General features: G+C 45.3%; 1 protein-coding gene across 1 annotated transcript in view; it reads left to right on the forward strand.

Annotated features, from left to right (window-relative positions):
* The window catches only part of LOC121591778, a 133,808-nt gene that overhangs the window by 52,010 nt on the left and 59,441 nt on the right, over positions 1–22,357 (forward strand). The window contains exons 4-7 of the mRNA XM_041912708.1: positions 6,938–7,124; positions 8,325–8,461; positions 16,247–16,372; positions 18,078–18,182. Coding sequence (XP_041768642.1) covers positions 6,938–7,124; positions 8,325–8,461; positions 16,247–16,372; positions 18,078–18,182 — 555 coding nt within the window. The remainder of the gene's footprint in view (positions 1–6,937; positions 7,125–8,324; positions 8,462–16,246; positions 16,373–18,077; positions 18,183–22,357) is intronic.

The raw sequence follows: 22,357 nt of genomic DNA on the forward strand, positions 1-22,357 counted from the left end.
TGCTAGTACCTGCATTCAAAACACCTTCACCCGATTGGTGCGATGCAACTCTTTCCCTTTGCGGTAGGTTAAGTGGATCATGCAGATCCTTTTGCCCGAGGCAATAGAGGGAGAAATGGGACCAACTGGAGAGTGGGGCAGTTACCCCTGGGAGCGCATAAAATTATGTCTCAAACGTCGCCCAGTCCGTGAATCGCTTAACGAGCTCCGGTGGTCTCACTCTCTCTGTACACCCAAACCACGTGCGTTCCTCTCATAATCCTCGGCCGTGCAGTCGCTTGTGTCTTTCCTTCTTTCACTCTCGCTTCCTTCCTTTATGCCTATTCCACCCTCGGGGCAATGAAGCTCAGGCCGCAGCAGCAGCAGGAATATGTGGGTTACGCGGACCCCAGCGGTGCTCTTTTTTCTCGTTAACTACCTTTTTATCTGTGCGAGCTAGTGCGGTCGTTCGCTTCCTTGCCACGGGAGGAGTGCGGGATCAGCTACCCGGGGTAGCTGGCCGGCTTTTGTGCTGTGCCCGTGCTGGTGTGTCGTATAGAACGATGGCAAAATTAGGCAACGTCTGCCCCGCGGAAAAAAAACCGACCGACCGACCGTCGAGCTGGCTGCGAAAAGAGCATAATCGTGTTAGCCCGTTCGATGCAGCAAGCGGGGACAAAACGGTGACGGTGGCCTCGCACGTTCGCACGGGAGAAGGCGGTTTGTTCGTTAGCTGGGAACCGTACCGTTACATGACATTTCAGCGCGACAGAGCACAAACACGTCTGCTTTGGACTGGTTCGGGTTTTACGCATCCTTTTTTGGTATGTTTTATGGTTCGGAGGAAACGGAGGAAGAATGGGTTTTATGGGTGAATGGTGAATTGAGAAATAAAAAAATCAACTTATAAGTAAAATATTTAATAAAAGAAATAAGCCTTTCGAACGTGCTAAATGTAGGGGAAGGTAGGTAAAGACGGACACCTGGCATGGGAAAGATGGACACCATGAAGGGTACTCATAAGGGATGCAGCATCTAAAGCACTATTGAAATATCGCGCACTAACAGCTGACGTTGCACCAGCTTACAAAACAACAGTCTAGAACTTCCGTTTAGGAAATTACTTCACGAAAAGTCCACAACTCCAGCATTTTGGAGGTACTTGTTAATAGTTTAAGCCATTTTTCACCATATCAAAAATCAAAATTTGATACAGTGAACCCTCTCTTATTTGACACCTCTCCAATTTTAAATACCTCTCATATTTGAACATTTTCCACAGTCCCTTCATTTCCAGTACATTTTTGTCCCTCTAATTTCGAAAACCTCTGAAATCTGTATCCCTCTTATTTGAGTATGGTGTTGCCATGGTTATTGAATGATGTATGCTCAAATTGGCAATCCTGTTCGCAGTTTCCTATAGCAACAGTTAAGGCTGCATACTAAATGTTCTGTTTCTTTCTTGTTTGTATGAACCTTTCATTCACTTTAAACCTCTGTAATTTGAAACCCCCTCTTATTCGACAGTCCCATCGCCTCTCAAATAAGAGAAAGTTGACTGTATTTGTAATCCCATAGAATTTCTCATCTATTCCTGAACGCTGTCGAATCACTGTCTCATCTTTTTACTGCTTGAAGTTGTCCAAGGCGTGATAAGATTTTGGATTTTGTGGAGCGACTCATCAGCGTCGAGCCAGTAATAGCATAACGAATGGCTACTGTTTTGACCGGTGTTTCATTTCTCGCTTGTTTCAATACTTTCTCTAGTTGCTGATCGGTTTATACTTACTTACTTACTTATCCAGCGCTACAACCGCTTTGCGGTCTTGGCCTGCCTCAGGAGTGTCCGAAACCGCTCACGGTCTCGCGCCTTCGTCTGCCAGTCCGTTATCCCGGCCTTAATGGCGGACGCCTCCACGCCATCTTGCACCCTCAATTTGGGCCTACCACGCCTCCTCTGTCCTTGTGGACGGCCTAAAAAGACTTTACGGGCTGGGTCGTCCGTTTCCATGCGTACAACATGGCCAGCCCACCGGAGCCTGGCGAGCTTAATACGCTGTACGACAGTGAGGTCGCCGTACATCTCGTATAGCTCGTCATTATAGCGGCTCCTCCATTGTCCTTCCACACATACGGGGCCAAGTATACTTCTGAGCATCTTCTTCTCGAACGCGGCTAAGAGGGCTTCGTCAGATTTGGACAGTGTCCATGTCTCAGAGGCGTATATGAGTACTGGTACTATATAGGTACTATATAGTCCCAGCTTCGTCCGTCGCGACAGGTTCTTTGAGGTGAACTGCTTTTTCAGGCTGTAGAATGACCGGTTGGCCGCCAGCATCCTTGCGCGCAACTCAACTTCCATACTGTTGTCGTTGCTGACCTTTGACCTCAGATAGGTGAATTCTGGAACGACTTCAAAAGTGTGTTCACCTATCTGTACATCACGACTACGTAGATTCGGATTATTTATTGGTAGGTCCGCTGATGTTGCCACCATCAGTTTGATCTTTGCCTCGTTTATCTGCAATCCGAGGCACTCTGCCGCCTGTTCAATCCCTTGGTAGGCTTCTGCTACATAGGAGAGCCGCAGACCAGAGATGTCTATATCATCAGCGTATGCCAGGATCTGGGTTGACTTATAGATCGGTTTATAGCTTCGGTATATATTTATTTTAGGAATTTGAAGAAATCTAATCATCACTAATTGATATAAATAAAAAATTGGTAAAATAAATAAAAAAAAATTGATGTCCATCTTTCCCTACGACAAAGTGTCCGATGTTCTCGCTTTGGTCTCAGGATGTTTAAACCACCAGAAAACCCAAGAGCTTAAGACCCTCAGCAGTCAAATTAGATCCACAAGGGTGCACACGATTGAAAATTTATTTTGTTCGTGGATTTAACCAATTTTGCAAATATTATGCCAAAAATGTTCCCAAATGTGTTGTTTCACTTTAAGTTAGGATGCTGCATTGTTGATTTTTCCGAAAATTTCCTTTTTCAGCCAATTATGAGAAGTGTACATCTTACCCGTCTTTACCCACCTTCCCCTACCATACCCCAAGTGTTGTAGAATAAATCAAACCCAATTTACAATCAACCTTGTTCAAAATACACCAAGAAGTGCTTATTGCTTAAAAAGGACCTTTAGCTGCGGTATGAAAAGTATAATAATACTTTGTTCAAATTTATTACAATTTACAGGGTTTCCCACGATTTATTGGTCAGTTCCCATGATTTTTTGGTGCGTTCCCACGATTTTTTGGTCGTATCCCATAGATTTTTGGTTCGTTCCCATAATTTATTGGTATTTTCCGATTGGATATCAATACAATTGGACCAACAAATTCTGGGAAACGACCAAAAAATCGTGGGAACGCACCAAAAAAATATGGGAACCCACCAAAAAATGATGGGAACCAACCAATAAATCGTGGGAAACCCTGTAATTATACAAATCAATTCCCATCTCACACCACATACCACATAAACTCTCAACCCACCAACGGGGTAAGCAAAACGGGGTCAACTCGACATATTGCTTTAAAATAACGCCTCTGACCCCGCGGTGGAAGTTGAAAAGAAACAAAAAAAAAAAAAACCGTGCCCAGTGCCACATTTGCGATTCAGATGTTGGTTTTGTAAAGTTGAGTTTAGATTGGCAGGAATAATGCAGACACTGGCCGAGTCAGCCGGTCGGATTCGTGCGACGCCCCAGCGCAAGAGTATGGCGGGGGTAATTTCTTAACTTTTTGGGAAAACTTTAGCGGCCCGTGCTAAACCGGTGTAAAACCGAGCCTGCCAGTGCCAATATTAAGCACTTGTGTACTTGCTCCGCGCGGGCTGTCTGTGTGTGTGTGTGTGTGTATGTGTGGGACAATGAGTTTATGTGTATTTTCATTACTTTCATACCGGTTTGGTAAGAGCGTAGGCGCGTTGGTTGCTTCTAAAGTTTCTAATTGATTTTTTATGTAAATGAAAACTTCCACTCTACTGCCACTGCGATTCATCACGAGGCAGCGGCCTCTTGAAATGGAAACGCGTGAAGTTTTGCCTTTAAAATGGCCGAGATTGTTCTGTTTTTTTTTGTTTCCCCCCGTAAAAGGGGAGTCACATTTGGAGCATAAAGTCTTTGCGATCGTTTCAACCTTTATTAGAAAAATAGGACACTCGGAAAATGCAACGAAAACAAACCATTTTGCGGAAGTGACATAATTCTTCGACACATAAATGTTTAAGCATTATCACCATCACTCTTCCATCTGTGGCAACGTTTCCGAGGGGGGGTTTGTGCACAACGAAACCGAAAAATGTTGGGCTAAAACTTTTTCTGCCCCGGTAAAGACTAAAGCAGCAACCCAATTGTTGTGGTGCGAACTAATAAACAGGAAACCATAAAAGGTGAGGTTTGGGATAAATCAAAGTACGAGTATAGTTTTTTTTTCTTTTTCAAAAAGGTGTAGTTGTGCTTCTCTGTGTGTGTGTTTTTGTTTTACTGTTTCCGAAGGAACAATTTGTTGACCCAAGAGGGGCGCAAAACAATAAGCTCCCTATTAATATGTAATATGTAATGATAATATGTAATGAGAGAGCGAGGGAGAACTCCATCCTAAGGGAGTAATAGGGGCCTGGGGTCAACAGAAAGTTATGGACAAACTTTTACAAAGGTTGCCGGCTGGTTTGTACGTGCTGTGGACATTACGGGCAAGTGCATTCATTTTAATGGAGCAAGAAGAAAAGCAAAAATAAAGAATGTATGGAAAAGTGTCCTTGAAAGGAGTTGTTTGAAGAACCAAAAGCAAAAAGTAAAGTAAATAATTAATAACCATTATGTGCAGTAAGAAGATTATAACTTCTGAACACATACAAACACACTCACAAGCAACATCTACCGTTAAAGCGCTTTTGTGAAAATTGTACCACATTTTACATCATTTTCTTTTTCCTACTTTAAAAACGCATTAAAAATAAATACTTTGTCCACCGTTCATCCCACCGTTCGCTTCCCAGGTAGCCATCGGCATCACATTTGTACAGGACAAACTTTTCTGTCTCTTTATTACCTGCCTTCCCCGAACTCATCCCGGAAGGGTCAATTTATACGGCCACCCCTCCCTCAAGATGGATCGAATGCGACAAGAGTTTTGGTCCCTCTTTTTCCCCCGGTTCTTGGGTTCGGGGGGCACCCACAAGCTTGAGCAAACAGATATCTTTTACCTTGTTGTGGCAGGGGTAAGGGCGGTTGAGGCTAATTGTGGGTATAATATGAGTTTTACTACCATCTATACCTACACGTCCATACTACACGGCAATCATCGGGGAAGTTTTTGAGGTTTCCAGATAAACCGGCAGTGCAAGGGTGTCGAATGTCTTAATAATGGGTGTAGTGGAGAGTTGTTTAGAATGGCCAGAATTTCCGTGTTTCACTCTAGAAGGGGCAAACAAATTCGCTTGCTTTACAATTTAGAAACTAATTCATTGTGTTGTGCTCCGTGGTTGTTTGCTTGGCGCTGAAACAACTGAAATCATTAAAAGTTATTAAAGGAGACACATGCGCATGCACACTCATAAAGGCAGCGTGTTTATTAGTGTAGCGCTTTCTACTACGGGATGCGAGACTGCGCCACAATGCCCACACCGGCGTTTGCTGTTTATTATGGCGCATCACAGTGGGCAGTGAACTTTTAATTAACCGGTCGTCAAGGGCGCCCATAGCAAAGCCAAACGGAAAACAACAGCAAACCGTTCAAAGTTTTAAACCCGCCACACACACACACAAAGCCCACATGCACACACATGGTGGTTGGAAATCGCATCGCAGGCAGTAGTAATCCTTACGATTCGGGCCGGGAGCTGCCCGTGAAAGGGCTACGCGCGTACGCGTCAAGTCTGTGCGACGTGGGTTAGAATGCTACGGGGAAAAGCTAATTTCATGATAACACAGAGTTCCCCCCCTCCCCACACACACATACACAAAAGCGCGTACCGCCAGGGCACGACTTTGTGCATTTCCGGCAAACTGGACTACTGTTGTCGGTTGTCTGTTGTCTGTTGTCGGCAAGCGGTGAAACCACACAATTCACAGCAAAGAGAAGGAGAGAGAAAGAGGGCGGGCCGATGCGCTGAGCTGGGATGTGATGTGTGCTTGCATCGGCATTAATTTTGTGCATTATTTGACGAATTTATATTTTAATTGCATGTCTATGTTTATTCAACACGCAACTCGCGCTCGGTCAGTGTTTTTGGTGCTCGGCAGCATAATTATCGCCCGGTTAGTGGAGCGCAATTGCGCCTGTCTCCCTTCATACCGCCACACACACACGGGTGCAGGGTGCAAAAGCCAAAATTAAACAATTGTTTCCCTCCACCACCACAACGAAAGAGCACGAAAAAAATAGGCAAGAAAAGCAGGGACATAAATTTGCCATTTCCCAAAAAAATAAATAATCATTTTAGCTAGATAATTATAATCCATAATCAAATTTGCGTTGTTGCGTTGGCGCCCGGCCTTTGTTTTCTCACGGATCATAGGGCAGACGCACGGGCAAATAGAACCTTTGGGAGCGTTTTGAGCTTATTTAATTATGTGCAGTCCAAATGGGTCCGGAGTTTGCTGCGTGGGAATGCAAACTAATGCATTTCGTGTTTGTCATGTGCGTGTGTGTATCGTTGGTGTTGGTTGATGGTGTTAGCTGGAGGGAGATGTAGAAGAAAATTGACACAATTGTGGTTTCCAAAAAAAAAGAAACAACGTCAATCAGCGTTTATTGATTTTGAAGCGCTGCCCTTAACCGATCCAATTGAATTTGTATTGATTTTGTCTAGATTTTTCTTCCCCTCAGAACTCGTTATATTTTTAATTAGGTTTAGGATAAACCTAGATAATTATTCTCAGCTTTCATAAATCGTTCCATATGTAAATGTGTCTGTGTTTTGGGTTTTTTTTTCTCTTTTCCAGATGATAATGAAAGCAATACAGTATTCGCTGCTGGCAGCGCTGGCCCTGAAGCTGCTGGGGGTGTGCTATGGGTGCAAAATTTCCGAGTACCCGTGCAAGGGCGGGGCCAGCTGTGTGCCGCTGGACAAATACTGTGATGGGCGCGATGATTGTGGAGATGGCAGCGACGAGCCGAAGCTATGTACAGGTGAGTTTATGTTCGTTTGCAATTGCAGTTATTTAAAAAAAATATGTAAAATATATTTGGTTTGAGTTATTTGTACATTTTTAATTTAAGTTAAGCTAGAACATTGATTCTTTTTTTATGACGTTAAGGAGTCTAAAGGTCAGCTAGTCTTTTTGTTACTGTTACGAAAACATGTCTTCGTAAAATTCGACTCAGCTATTCAAGAGTAGCGAGGACTTTGGCAATGTTTCAAGGGTATCACTAACGAGTCGTGTAATTTCAACGGAAACCATGTCATCCATCGTAATGCCTACGGTTATGGTAGCGTATGACTGACTGACAACAACCAGTGTACTGTATTTCTTTTCGTATGTGCAGCAAACACACAGGACAAGTGTCTTAGCCATTCCGGCTTAAGAAATCACAAACTGGGAAGTTTTGTTGTATGGCACGTGCTTGAACTTTTTTTTTCATAACAAAAAATGAGTTTAAACAACAGTACAGTCCATCAAACGAATGTGCAGGTCAAATGTTTTCGTGCTTTTTGGTTTATTTTTGTAACATTTTGTACATGTTTTCTTACTTCATATGTTATTGTTTCCCAGAAAAAGCTCTAACATGGCTAAGATGAGCATTAAATTAATAAAAACCGGTTTGTCTTTTTTCGCTCTATAAACTTAACTCGAAAGGAAACAATTTCTCCACATCGGTATTAAAAAATTACAACAAGCAAACCCCTTTGGATTCGCCTTGCAACGAGCGCTAATTAATTTACGTCACGGCTAGGCGCTTCAACACGTTGGCTGAATTCATTTTGTGCCCCTGTCGTGGTCGACCCACAACATTTACCACCGGAAAACTAGCTCATTTCATTTAAAGAAATTAAATTTAACTCTCCAACCCCGATGCTGCCGTGTTGTTTCTGGCTCTGGTTGCCCTCGTGTTGTTGCTATTTTCTACCAACCACCGGGCGTCTCCATCGCTCACGCGCTACCTGGCGCCTCCATCGATCGAGGAAAAGTTTCGCTGCCACCGGGTGTTCGGGTGTTTGCTTTGATAGCTCTCTTTCTCGTTCCTTTTTTTTTTTTGCTTTCCACTTTGTGGCCAATATAATTTTCCTACACCGGTACAGCCTTTCGTCGTGACCAGCCATTTACTTTTATACAACCTGTTTCTACTTGACCGCACTACTATTTTCTTTCTCCCTTATTTTCACTACAGTGTGCAATCGGACGTACTACGGTGATATAGGGCGAACGTACACGCTCACGGTACCGCCACCGCAGTGGAACCGGCTGCCATTTCTCTGCCATCTTACGTTTACCGCTTCCGGTCACGAACAGGGTGACATCGTGCAGGTAAGTTTTGTCATTGCAACGAGGAGGGGGATGGGATGCTGAAACCACGTGGCGGGCAAGCGGCAAGCTGAAGCTCATGGAGGTCATCGCTAATTTATCTGCTGGAGGGATGAAATATTATTTTTGCAATGGCACTTTTAGAAGCAGCGAATGGTTAGTGCAAGTGTTGTCTCACGATTAAAACGGATGGACAGTTGGCGAGAAGAGAATCTGAGAGACATTTGCAGTGAAAGCAAGTTTGATGGCATGTTAAGAAAATTGATGTATGCTGGAAGCTGTAAAAGTAATAAAAATGGCTCGTCTTAAGACGACAAGCTTGAATGAAACCTATCAAGTTTGACTTGGTTTTTTTAAGTAAACTCAACTAAAGAAGAAGTTATAGGATAGAACTCATATGAATCAGATTTGTTATCTACAACTAAAAGACCTTGTCATCTACAGTTTGTTTCATTTTTAGTTTCAATCCATTTCTTTTGCTTCCTTACTCTTTGAGCGTTGCAACATGCAATTAAGCTATCCAGTACATGCTGCCTCTTTTATTACGTGATGGTGCTAAAGCACTACTGTACATGCTTTTTCAAATCACCACTCTCCGCGGGAAACTTTTCCAACTGTTACTCAATGAGGTCACGCACTGAATGCACTGCACGCCACAACGAGCTTGTGAAAATCATAGAACAACTGACGCAATGTGCATGTGGAAAATATGTTTTTTAGGTAATATTTTGCACAAAGAAATGGATTGTGCAAATGTCAAACAGATAAGTGTCAAGGCAAATATGAAAACTGAATTTAGTACGTCTTTATCGCTAAAAGAAAAAAAAAACACTAATCCATCCATGCAAGTAGCCTATAAGCTATGTATTATGTGTACTTTTACAACTAATCACGGAAAGCTCACGTGCCTAGCAGGCCCCTCCTACCCTGCGAACGAACAAACAGTAAAGAGTGGCAAACAATATAAAGTGCTCATCGGCCGCTATTTCGTCAATTGAACTAGCATCTCTTCAAACGACTGCCAAAAAATCAACGATGACGACAGCGTCCTTATCCTAATGCCTGAAGTGAGAGAAGAAAGCGAGAGAGGCTCAACACAAATACTTCCCTGCCCTGATGAGCAATCGGTATGATGTGCTACACAGATATCGATTCCAATTTGGTGCCCTCACCTTTCCGCACAACCAACCGAAAAGCGTTTGATTCCAGTTTCCGTAAAAACTAATATCGATTCCTGCACGGATCCGGAAGTCGATTCGGGTTTGCTTTCATCCCCCCGCAAAGGCAAAGCAAAATCCAGCATCCACGACTGCACGAGACTTGAGATGAGATGTTCTTCTTGCTTTCCTTTTTTTTGTTGCTTCTCTCTCCATTACACACACACACACACACACGTGCGCGGTCACAGTGTACGGGAACGGCCGTATGATTTGTTTCAAGAGCTTCCCTGAAGTGGTGGCGCATGGGGCGACGAGCACACGCTTCTCAGCATGCTTTCACTTCCGCCTTAACTGTACACGCTGCCGAGCTTCAGTTCAGTTCCTGCGGCGCAGTGGAGCAGGGGAAGGGGGGAGGGGGAGGGGGAGAGCAAGAGAGGCAGAGGTTTTTGTGGAGCTTCGGGGTACTGCTTCGAGCATTAAACAAACAGCAGATAAAAGCGATTTCGCTTTGTGTGTGAATCGTGCGATTTGCCGTAATGAAGATTTTCAAAACCCTCGCCCGAAAGAACCTGGAAAACGGGGGAACCGGTGGCCCAATGGGGGGGTACGCGGCACGGCTAAAAAGGTACCACTGACAGCAAACCGGAGCAAACGGATAGGTTTAAAGGGAAAGATATCTTTTCAGCATTGCGGCACTGTGAATTCTAAATGCAGTTCCTTTTCGTGCCGTGTCGGTGGTGTCTTTCTTCGCGTGCGTTTGCTCAGCAATGTGCTGACGCTGTTGTGCTGACAACCCAGCGGGTTTTCGGTTCCAGTTTGCGAGACGAGTTTAGAGAGCGGTGAACCAGTTCCGGTGAACATTCCGTAAAATGGGGAAGCGAGCAAGAAAGAAAGAGAGAGAGCGCCGTCGTTGATTCGTTGAACCTGTTTTTTGTGCATGTCGTGTGCTCCATTCCAAACGGTGGCCAATCAGTGTGCCGAATGATGCCCGCTGGTCTGAGATACCCTTCAGCGTCTCCTGAATCAAAGACACACACACACACAGACAAAGAAACGTACGCGACCCGCAGACCTTCCAGAAGGACATCAAGAACGACACTGTCTTCAAGCGCGAACTTTCGTTCGTATTCGGCAAACTCTTTCGTCCCAGGCAGGCAGCTTCAAAGCAGCGCACACAACAATGTGCTGAACCAGAACAATTGAAACGAATAAATCCTGCTTTGTCTCCCGCTACCTCATCGTCAGCGTTGATGAGACTAACGAAATGAAGCACCCATCAAGGACTGGTGCGGTCTGGGACTGTGAATGCGTCTCTTGGCATTATCGCCCTCGCCCTGAGCTTTGCGCCCATAGCCTACGCTCAGTCTTTGCAACGAATGATATGTAAATGCGGCCCGCTGAATAGACAGCATTTAAATTGCTAATCAATCGGCAGGTTACGCAAATCGCCCGGGTTGAAATCGCTCCCTGCGATACCTGGGCGGTGCGAGCCAGGCCGTAACTGGCACGGCTCTTAATTAAATAACTGGCACGGGGCATCATTCAGTGTCGGGCAATCGTGGCATTCTTATCATTCACCCACCACCCAGCAGCAAACCAAGCAAGTGCGAGCGATTTAAGCGAGAACATTCCGGAGTACAATAGAGGCGTGTTAGTAATGAGCATAGTTTGGAACTATTGTAATGCGGAAAGTGTGGAGAAATGAGCGATATTTTGAACTGCGAATAGTTGGGATGGATTCCACTCAGAGGACGATTTGGTGAGATGAGGTGTTTTTCCCTTTAAATACAGTCGTTGCTGCCAAATGTTTACTCTAAAGCAGGGCAAATGTTTACAAACTTTTCAGTTCGCAGGCCACATTGCTTCACTTATAATGTTTAAATTCATCTAAAATCATCATGGTATACCGTATACGATCGGTAATCCACACTTGGTTGAGTGCGGATTATCGAATGACGTTTTTAGGTGCTTTTTTAAACTTCTCATTATTGCCTTGAGTTCATGAGTTAATTAAGCAGTGTTTTTATTCGTTCTCATACTTTCAAGACTTTCAAGTGGGATGCTTTCAAGACAATTGCCGAAACAAAATGAACTTTGAATGAAAAGAATTGGACTCTATAGCATCCTTTTTGGACCAATCCAATAGGAATTTTCAATGAGTCTGTCTAAAAGCGGGCCATCCAAATCCAATTCTGGTCATATAAAGTTGATATCCCATAAGAAAGTGTCAAAAAAGCTTCCCACAGCTATAAAAACCCCCGAAAAATCCTAAATAAATCATACATTTTCGTGTTTTACTAATAATGCCTATAATTAAAAAAAAGGAAGATATTTATCTTTTTAATCATAGTTTTCTACTTTTGACCGAGCACTGTTCACCTCATAAATTTGATTGTCAAAAGTGCGGATTATTGGAAAAGGGATTACCGAGCGTATACAGTACACAGTCTAAGACACAGTGGTGGATTAAAGCCACAATTTGGTGGCAACGGCTGTTAAGGCAATAATGAAAGATAAATGATTTCCAGTACTTAGATACTATGGTATGGTAGTGCCCTCTGGGAGGTAAAAGGTGACACTAATCTATACCCAAAAAATTACATATTTCCTTTTAGAGTCCAATATACGTGACTTACTTGCTAAATCTAAATAGTTGATTTGTTCAAATTGTTCATACATTTTAATTAATTAATAGTAATCTTATTTTCAAAGCAAAGAGATACTCCCCGTACACCCAATAACGCTTTTTAACGACCCCCCCCCCCCAAAAAAACACATTCATTGAAAAGTTAGCCGCCTGGTAGGATTAGGTGCTTGTTGCCTAATTTATCAAAACCCTCGGACAATCAGGCCCTGCTCGACCCTCGGCAAAAAAGGTAACAATGGGTCAGCACCAACAACTTTGACACTCATTTTTCTTCTCAACACGCCCCTTTCGGTAAACCCGTTTTACTCTACAGAGAGTGTCGCAACACCGTTTGCTCGACCCTTCTAGTCTGTGTCTATTTATCTAAATTTAGCTAATTAGCTGATGAAACGCGTGCTGCACTCATTATCGCTAAGTATCTGCCACAAACGTTTATCATCAACAGCATTGGACAGAACTCTGTGTGTGTGTGTGTGCACTAACATCAGAAGGAAGATTACGAACACTACCCACGCGACCGGGCTAGGGACTGGCACGCAATGTGGATGATAAGTAATGTCCTTCCGCGCTCTCTCGCTCCGTGATTTCTTTTTCCTTCGCTCGTGATCATCGGCAATAGTTGGGCGGACGAAATCAACATTCACCATTCAAACAAACAGTCAGCATTCGGTCAGCAACAACAACGACAATGGCACTGGTGACGGGTACGACGACTATTCGGTTACATCATCCAAGAAACTATCCACCGTCCAACGGTGAAGGTGGGAGTTGCCGGCTCCCCACGGCATGTGACACTTTGTGCGCTGTCGCTCATTAATCAGAGTCAGGGAGGCGTTCAGTGTTTCGGAATTTCGGGCCAATGTTTTATGAACCCCCTGCCATAGTGCTGTATTGTTGCTTTTGCTTGGTGCTTGGGGTCAAAACAACCTTGCCTAAACTGCTCCCATTTTAACCCTGCTGACAGCGGTGAACGTGACCCCGGAACCGGTTGAGTGGTTCGGTGGTTGGCACGCGAGCAAACACTTACACCCGTTACTTGCGCTTAATTAATTACTGTTCAGCTCAGTTCAGCTGCTGCGCAGCTCTCGGTTGGATTTATGTATATTTTGGGCCAGAGGGCTCAGGTGCAACTCATCACAGTTTTTTTGGTCCTTTGGTCGTTATTACTAATGTTTTAAGATGATGTCTAACATTCCGAAAGCTTCCGTTCTGTGCCTTGCAAAAAAAAAAATAATACAAACCAGCTACCATTTGCTACCAGATGGCGCTTCTGTTCCCGTGTCAAAAAACATCCCAAATGACCTAACGGGGAGGAGTGCCTGCTCACAGTGCCGTTTTTCCAGGGCCAACTTTTCCTCAACCAAGCAAAAAAAAACCCCAACGCCGCCTTTGTTGTTTTATTACGCTGCTGTAGAATTTGTGTATGTGTGTGCCTGTTGGGGAAGGAGCTGGCCTTTGTTTGTTTGCTTGTTTGTTCGCACGGGGGTTTGTTGTGTTTTTGTTTGGAGTGTTGCTGTAAGGATGCCCTCAGCACCAAACTGGGCTGGCAGTTGTTGGGGGTGGATCGTTCATTCATCTCGAGTGTGTATTTGCTCGGTGCGCTTCTTTCGTGCCGGTAAGAATAGGCAAAGCAGGAGTCAAACCATGGTACGGAAATAGCACACCACAACACCATCGCGAAGCCGAGCGCTCAAGACGGTTCAGCCGTTCCAGGAATTCGAAGAAGGACCCGAGGAAGCTTCATGAATGGGTGAGTGTTCCCTTCGACCTGGTGGTGGCGTGGTGTGGCAAACTCTGGCCATTCTCTTTTTAAGGGATTTTAATAATAACGTCCCTGGGAGTGTGCGTGTTTTTCTTTCTCCTGTGCGCTGGGCTGTGTTTTTACTGCCTACTGTATTACTTCTCCAACTGCAAAGGCACGTGCACGCGCCGAACTAAACAATAGGCCCAAGCAAAGGCGAACAGGGGGGATGTCTTCGCTCCGAGCGGGGATGCTCCTAAAGGGAATAGAAAGTTAGCCCGACGGGCACGAGAGAATGTCCACCGTTTCGTTCCTATTACGATCTACCTCTAATCAACTTTCCCTGTTTTGTACGAACCCGCCACACCCGAAGGTGCGGGTCCCATGCCTAAAGGAACACGATCGTCTTATAATAATCTTCCACTATCTGCACCAGCCTTGCCATTGTTTCGCCGGCTCGCTTCGCTAGCTCGTTGACCTGCTTTTGCGCCTTCTTCCCGGCTCCGGGCCCAGTGGTGCAAAAACTAAGGAAAATCATCACGCTCAAACCATTGAGTGACGGCTGCTAGTGCTGCTGCTGCTGCCGCTTTCTTTCAGCATGGGCAGTTTGGGGTACAAAATTAGTTGCTCTCTGTTATTTGCGGAAGGACAGGACGGCTGAGACGTTCTGTGTGAGGGCTGGTGCGGGACCAGCATCTTGTGCCACTTCTTTGCGCTCTGTTCTGGTATCTTCCAAGGCGCCTGGGAGGGAAGTTAATGATGATACGGCCCAACCGCTTGCCCTGACAGCTCAGTGGCCGGTCAGTGGAGAAGGATTCGTTGGGTCAAACGGTGCCCGGGTTTTTGTCCATCATGCGTTGAAGGTTTTCGGTGGGATTGGGGCTGCTTTTGGGGAGGGAATCCAGAGGGTCGGATAACCGATGGCGCTTAAGCGTTTTTCTACACCCACTTCCCACACGGCCCAGCAGGGCTGGTCGCTTCGGTTGACAGTTTTATTTCCTTCAACTTGTGTTTCTTGTTGAGGGTTTTTCTTTTGTTTTTATTGTGCACATGAATTCCAGGCGGGGAGTGAGTTCGATGCCACACAGAGCGTAACTTTCTTTCCAGCGTGGGAAAAAAACCTCCCCAGCCAGCCGCAAAGTAAGCTTATCGCTGGAGCACAAGAATGGGTACTGTTTTCCTTTCATACTCCGAAGCTCACGATGATGAACATCGGGACATTTCATCCGTCAGAAAGGAAGGAAAGTCCTTCGAGGAACTCGTCAACGGGCAAGAAAAGCTAACGTTTTTGTTTTATCAACAACTGTGCCCTCGTAAAGCCGGCCATTGTTGAGCTGGGCGGTAGAGGATTGAGCCCTAATCACAGTGTTGCAACCCGTACTGAACATAGAAACACACATAGAGAGAGAGAGAGAGAGAGAGAGAGACAAAGGCGTCCAGTGTTTTCTCTGTTTGCTCTTTCCCTTTTTTTTGAGAAGTCAGATTTAATTTGACGAGCCTTGGCCTACAAAGACGCTGGGACATGGGAAAAGAAGACATACAAAAGCAAAAGCACAAGAAAAACAAAGCCCTTTCTCTTCTTCTCTCTCTCGCACACACACGCTCTATGAGATAGTGGAGCTTTCTCGTCTCGCACACCTTCCCCAATAACGCTGCCAATGTATTGACAGGTGCGGGTTTTGCCATTCACACAAGACCAAGACGCATCCGGAGCGCTGGCAAACGTGCCCTGTGTGTGTGTGTGTGTTGTGCTTTATTATTCCAAAACCGCCCAGCAACAACAGCACGCACCACCCAGCGAGGTCCATTGATTGAAGATCCTTTTAAGATATGTACGATGAAAAGATTAAACGTGCTGCTTTCCCACTGCCACCGCAAAGCTCGTTTGTGCTCGCACCGGGACATGGAACCACCTTGTACTGACAATCTTCCTTGGCTGGATCTGTTTCCCTGTCTTGGAGGAAGAACAAGGAGGATGATGATCAGATTGTGTTGGGGGCTAAGGGCATAAATTAAACTGGCATTCTTCGGAGATGCTTCTGACACGCAGACATTTCATACTAACTGGCACCCCGAAGGCGATTGTTTTGCTTGGGAACGGTTTTTGCAAACCTGGGAGCCTGGATAAAACGATAACAAAAGGGATATGGTGCCACACATGTGCATGTGTCGATTGTAAAATGTTTCTTTTGGAGACAAAACAAACTAAAATTTGCTGCTTTGATTTCCTTCCTTTGCAGATCATATTCGACAAATTCACCGTCGGCCGGTTCGACGAAGGGCTGATCGACCCGGACATGGATTCCAATGACGCGAGCCTTACCAGCGGGGGCGATTTGCCAGGCTGCCCGGAAGGATTCATGCAGGTAAGAGTGCTGCGAATGGCATTATAGGGATATTTTGGAATTAAAATTGTCCTAAAAACTTCATAATATACAACTAAACTTCCAAATTAAAACATGACTTATACCCTTTGATTCCACATTACAGCTGGCAAAAGCTTGCCCCAATTATCAGAGTTTACACTAGCACACTTCTTGGCAAGAGATTTAAACTTATCAACTCCATAAATTGATGCACACGGTAAAACGGCGTTTTGTTTGCAGCAGTAGATTAAAACTTTCCAGCTCAGCTTTCTCTCCCTCTGATCGCCTCAAACCAGACATGTAGCTGACAACTCAATTAGCTTCGTAAGTACTCCGGCACACACACACACACACAGGCCCTTGCAAGCGGACTGTATCGATGCCAAAAAGTACGCGCACTCCGGTGCTGCAAGTACCGGACCAATCCGGACCGAGGGCCAATCGTTCATCCGAAACTGCAGCCAGTCGTCGCTCAGCCTTATCGCAAGCTGACAAAACTTTCGTGCCCGACATTGCACGCTCCAGTGTAACGCTTTGCCCCGGGAACTACCTAAGCCCAAGCATCACTCGAACCAATTGCAACTGCCAACGGGGGGGGGGGGGGGGGGAAGTTTTACATGTTATTGCTTACATTCGTTTGCGTGCGAGCGGACAGGGAGCAGCTGCAGAACCTACCTGCTGCCCTCCTTCCGAGCCACTTCCTTTGCGCAAGTGGTTTCCCTTCCTTCCTTAAGCCTGAGCCTGATAAAAGGACTACTACTCACATTCGCAGACGGCTTAACTTTTGTGAAGTTTGTTTAGCCGAGCCGGGCCAAAAACGGACCGATCCACTCCGGAAGACCAACCCCGACCGACCTGCCGACTAGCCGATCAATGTTTTTCCTTCGGCAGCGAGGAAATGGGAGTAGCCACAGATGCGCCCATCGTCCAGACAGTGGGGCCTGTGGTTTGTTTGACTCGTTTTGCTCCATCTGTGGGCAATAGAAATTGGATTTAAGCGGGCGATTGGTTGATTTTTGCGGAAGGCAACGATACTATTACGTTGGATTAGTGGTTTGAGTGAGCAGCTGAGTTAGGGGCACTAGTGTGGCAAGTTTGAAACAAACGCTGGAATTGCAGTTTCATTTCGCACTGTTAGCTTTTGACTGTCTTTGTCCTTAGAACTAATCGGGTATAATTCATGATTCGATTATTCAACGAATTTACATAAAACAGAAGACTGCCACAGAAACGCAGCATTCCCATGTCATATGCATCGTCCCTCAATCAGGGTGCCCCTGACCGCTCGGGATGTGTTTCGTGCCAGCGCCTGTCACTCAAACAATCAAACTGCCGAAGATGACTCCAATGCTGGTAGCGTTTGTTCGTTACCGAATCCTTTTTTTCCCCGGTTCCAATCGGTTGCTGCTTTTTTTTTTTGGTTCCATGAAACGGGCAAATAAATTTCCCCAAAACGTGTGCCCATGCATCAATCAATGTCTGACAGTAACGTAACATAGGGTACATTCGATCGTTCCCTTGCTCTATATCGCTCTTTTCCCTCTTCCAAAATTCAATAAAACACGAACCCAACCTGCTGGAGAGACGGGTTTTTTTTGGGTTTCACTGGAAACTGTTCCCCTTTCCCTTTAGGATGACGGAAACTCTGCCAAACACTCGCATTAAACTCTTTATCTATTTTCTTTCCCCTTCCTCTCCCTCACAGCTCAGCGAACTGGGACGCCCATTCACCGGTGGATCTTGGTGCGGGAAGGCTTCCGGTCATCAGCTGTACTTCAGCGAAACATCCACGGTGACAGCATCTGTCAAGGTAATTTAAACTTCACTTGCAAACAGGCGCACCGGGAACTTTGGGTCTGCTTTCCTTGACATCGTCTCCCAAGGTGGTCGTCGCCGTGTGTGTGTGTATGTGTGTTTGGTCGCTTCGCCAGCGTGTACGCTTGTGTGCCGTGGAAAGGGGGGGTTTGGGAGTTTTATTTTCATTTCCGGTTACGTCGGGATTGTGAACTGCAGCGCACGGGCTAAAACCGAACCGAGCGAACGTCTAAACACACACACACACAACGTGCCTTCCCCTTGAACTGTTCCATTTCCTGTACAGGAGCGCATTCCCGGAAGGGTTACCGCCGTGAAGGTCTGCCGGGGCAAGCTGGACAACCATTCGACAAGCGGTGAAAAACAATTTCCCCCGGTACCACGAAAGCAAACCTACGGTACGACAGCCATCTAAAGGGCTAAAGTCGTGTGGTGCTGTGCTTTCGGTTTACCTCGAACCACCTTCAGGAACACTCCCTTCAAACCGCCGCGATGAGTCTTCGTTTGCTTCCTTTTGCTTTTGTCCCATTCTTACTGCTGCTTACAGTGCCTTCGTGTGCCGAGGTTGCCACCCGGTGTACTTAATGTCGCGAATGTTTATTTATCAACCAGCGAACAAACTCAACTGAACCGAACCATGACCATGGTTCAGCGGGAGAAAGTCAGGGGGCAGTATCAATCTTTCTCTTTCGCTCTGCTGAATGTATCGCTACTTGCAATTCGGTAAATCGTGTTGAAAAATGGCCACGAATCGGGAAGCAGCACAGGGTGCGGGGGAGGACATTGATAACAACGAAATGGAAAAGGGGATGCCACAGGAGGCAGATGCCTTCTTCACATGACAGCGAGATGAACGAACCAGTGGTGGGACTAAAGGGGGAGAGCAGGGAGCCAAAAAATTGGAGGAAAAATACGGATCACTCATGTGCACACTGTTTATCCGGTTCTCTCTGTCTCTCTCTCTCTCACCCATTCGCTTTACTCTCTTCTTCTCATGCTCGCCATCGGTATCGGAACACAAAATTTACTTCCAGCATTTGTACTCGGGAGACTCGGGGACCTTGGGACCTGGGGAGCCGAGTTGTAAGGATCAGCCCGACGTCGACGGGAAGGCACACGGACGTCAGCAGCAATCGAGTGGAAATATACATTTTCATTATCTTTCCATTCCACACTCGTTCCTCCCACCTCCCCCCTTACCCCGCTCTCGATCTGCCTGGCCCACTTGGCGGTATGGTGATTGGTGAAAACTCTTCAACCGTGCCATACACCCGAGCGACCCGAGCGAGAAACAAAGCATTGGTGGGAGCTTTTTTATTTCGTGGGTGTGTGTGTGTGTGTGTGTTTTGATTTCGGTAAGCTCAGCATCCGATGCCAATCCCAAACGGTGCTGCTTGTGCCCCATTTCTGCTTCATTGGTTTGGGGGGCGCTGATCTCAATCATCTTTTCTGCCGAGAATTCATACCAATCAGAGCATCGGGCCGTTTTTCCTGCGTGGTTGGGGAGCGTGGGGCCAAAAGCTTTCACCTGCTTCTCGGCTGTCTCGGAAGCATTGAGTAAGCGAAATTCTCTAAACACGCTACGCTTAATGCTCCATACACAAACCGAGAGGGGTGGGAGAGAGAGAGAGAGAGAGTGGGCAAATGCGGGCACTTTGGCCGGAATTATGAAAGAAGAGTCTGAGTTGCTTTATCGTATTTGAATCAATTTTCGAATCAATTGTGCACACTGCCAATCAGCATCCGCTAACATGATATTAAGCTTTTTTTTCTTCTTAAAATATCTTAAACGACATGAAAGGAAAGTATTGGCGGGGCATTAATTCTGCTCAGTTTAGGTAATAGTTGATTTTTAGCTCCATTAGAGCTTAAAGCGGGCTGTTTTGTTTGGTGAAGAGATAGGTGAGTGATGGTTGAAGGATGAACCTGATTGATTAGCTATCATGAGCAGAGCTGTGAGTAGGGCATTTGCAATGAATTTCGCTGATTGGAGCTTTGATCGTAGAATGGCAAGCGTTTCGTTTGGTAAATGGATTGAAGCAACTGCTACCCAGCACTTACTGCGTCGAAGTAGGTACTGTATTGATTCCAGGGTCGGGACAAGTTCGTGCTTCGTTCTTTGATAGAGCAAGGTTTAGGTACAGATTTTGAATCAGAATAAAGAAGGTGTCCTTGTGGACGGCCTAAAATAACTTACGAGCTGCGATGCGTACAACATGCATGACAGTGAGATAACCGTACATCTCGTATAGCTAGTCGTTATAACGGCTCCTCCATTGTTCTTCCACACATACGGGGCCAAAGATCCTTCTGAGCGCGGCCAGAAGGGTTTCGTCAGATTTGGACAGTGCCCATAACTCAGAGGCGTATGGGAGCACCAGTACTATATAGATACTATATAGTCCCAGCTTCGTCCGTCGCGACAGGTTCTTTGAGGTGAACTGATTTTTCAGGCTGTAGAAAGACCAGTTGGCAGCTCAGCTATCATGCTGTTGTCATTGCTGTCCTTTGACCAGGGATAGTTGATTTCTTTGACGCCTTCAAAAGTGCGTTCTCCCATTTGCACGTCATTGGCAGATGAGGTAGGATTGGTATCAGTACAGCATTAATTACAAGACCTCTATGGGTTGATAATCAGTTCCAGGATTGGTGTAAGTTCTGTATGAGTTCTAGGGCCTGTGAAGGATCAGAATCGAAAGAGTTGTAGGACTGATATTGGTTTGCGATTGGTTCTAGGACTCAAAAGAATACAGCAGGATTCTCAAGGCCGATATGGGCTCGGGATCAGTCCCTAGCCCGACAAAGGTTCGGAGTCAGTTCAAGGACAATCATGGGTTCAGTATCAGTTCTTGAACCGATATTAGTCGGTATGAGATCAGAATCAATACCATCAGCAATATTGGTTTGGAATTGGTTGCAGGACCCATATGGATGTAGCAACTTTCCCAGCGTCAGTAGAATTTAGAGATGACTTCTAAAACCTGTTTGAGTTCGTGATCAATTCACGGACCGATATAAGTTCTGAATCAACTCCAGGACCGCTATGGATCCAGTAACAGCTCAACAAACAGTAACTGTTGACGATCAGTTCGATGGTCGGTACGAGTTCTGTATGCAAACTTCCTCTATCGATACGTGTTCTAAATTAATTCGAGGACCGGAATAGAGGCAGGACCAGTTTCGAGATATGAATGAGATCAAAGTCAGGACTTGTATGCAGTGAAGATCAATACCAGGACTGGTATGGGTTTGATGTCGGTTCAAAATCGGTGCCACGCTAATGGTTCTCAATAAACTCCACTCTTGTGCTCTATGAATTTTATAGAAAAGAAACCTGTTTCAAACTCTCTGAAGGTTTTATATACTCCTAAAAGTATGTTGCGTAAGACTGCAATCGTGCTAAGTTAACTAGTTCATGCAACAGTCTCACATAGGTAATTATAACCAAGTGCAGTAAGTGTTGTACAAACAACCTTCTAGTGCACCAAGGATAGTTCATATATTCGTTTAAACGACCGTTTTGTAACACACCACTAATCTGATCCTTCTCAAACATTGTGGGGTTGTTCGATGCCGGTTAGTTTCTCGTTACACGAAACTTATTACTTCCCGAAAAGCCTCTTCACAGACAAAGCTTTTCCAGGTGATATAACCCTTGCACTACATGCATTATGGCACAGCAATACGATGCCTGAGCCCAATCGATTGACAATCATGTTCGTACATGATTGTAAATAAAAAAATGGGGTAGAGGAAACGCAATTCATCTCCCGCTATTAAAAATTCTGTGGACACATTTTCAGCAACCTCCAGCAGTATTGCTTTACAAATTATGCATCCGTTTGGTAAAAATAAAACAAAAAATCCTTACCCTTGCCAAATTGACACCCTGATGGGCAATGTAGTGCGGAAGTTTGTTGCTGTAGAGGAGGGGATCGATCCGTAGCATGAAGCATATAAGCGAAGCAAAACAAAAAAAAAACACCTGCACAGACACGAAACAACCATTCAGTGTATCATCTGACAAATGAAATGACAAAAAATGGGAATATATACCCATACGTTTGTGTGTATGATGGGAAACTGGGACAGCATCCAGGGAGTAATACATACACACACACCAACACATACATACCAAAAATAATCCATTCTGCACACCTTGCTGAATTA

The sequence above is a fragment of the Anopheles merus genome, chromosome 2L (genome assembly GCF_017562075.2).
Source record: "Anopheles merus strain MAF chromosome 2L, AmerM5.1, whole genome shotgun sequence".
Lineage (NCBI taxonomy): Eukaryota > Metazoa > Arthropoda > Insecta > Diptera > Culicidae > Anopheles > Anopheles merus.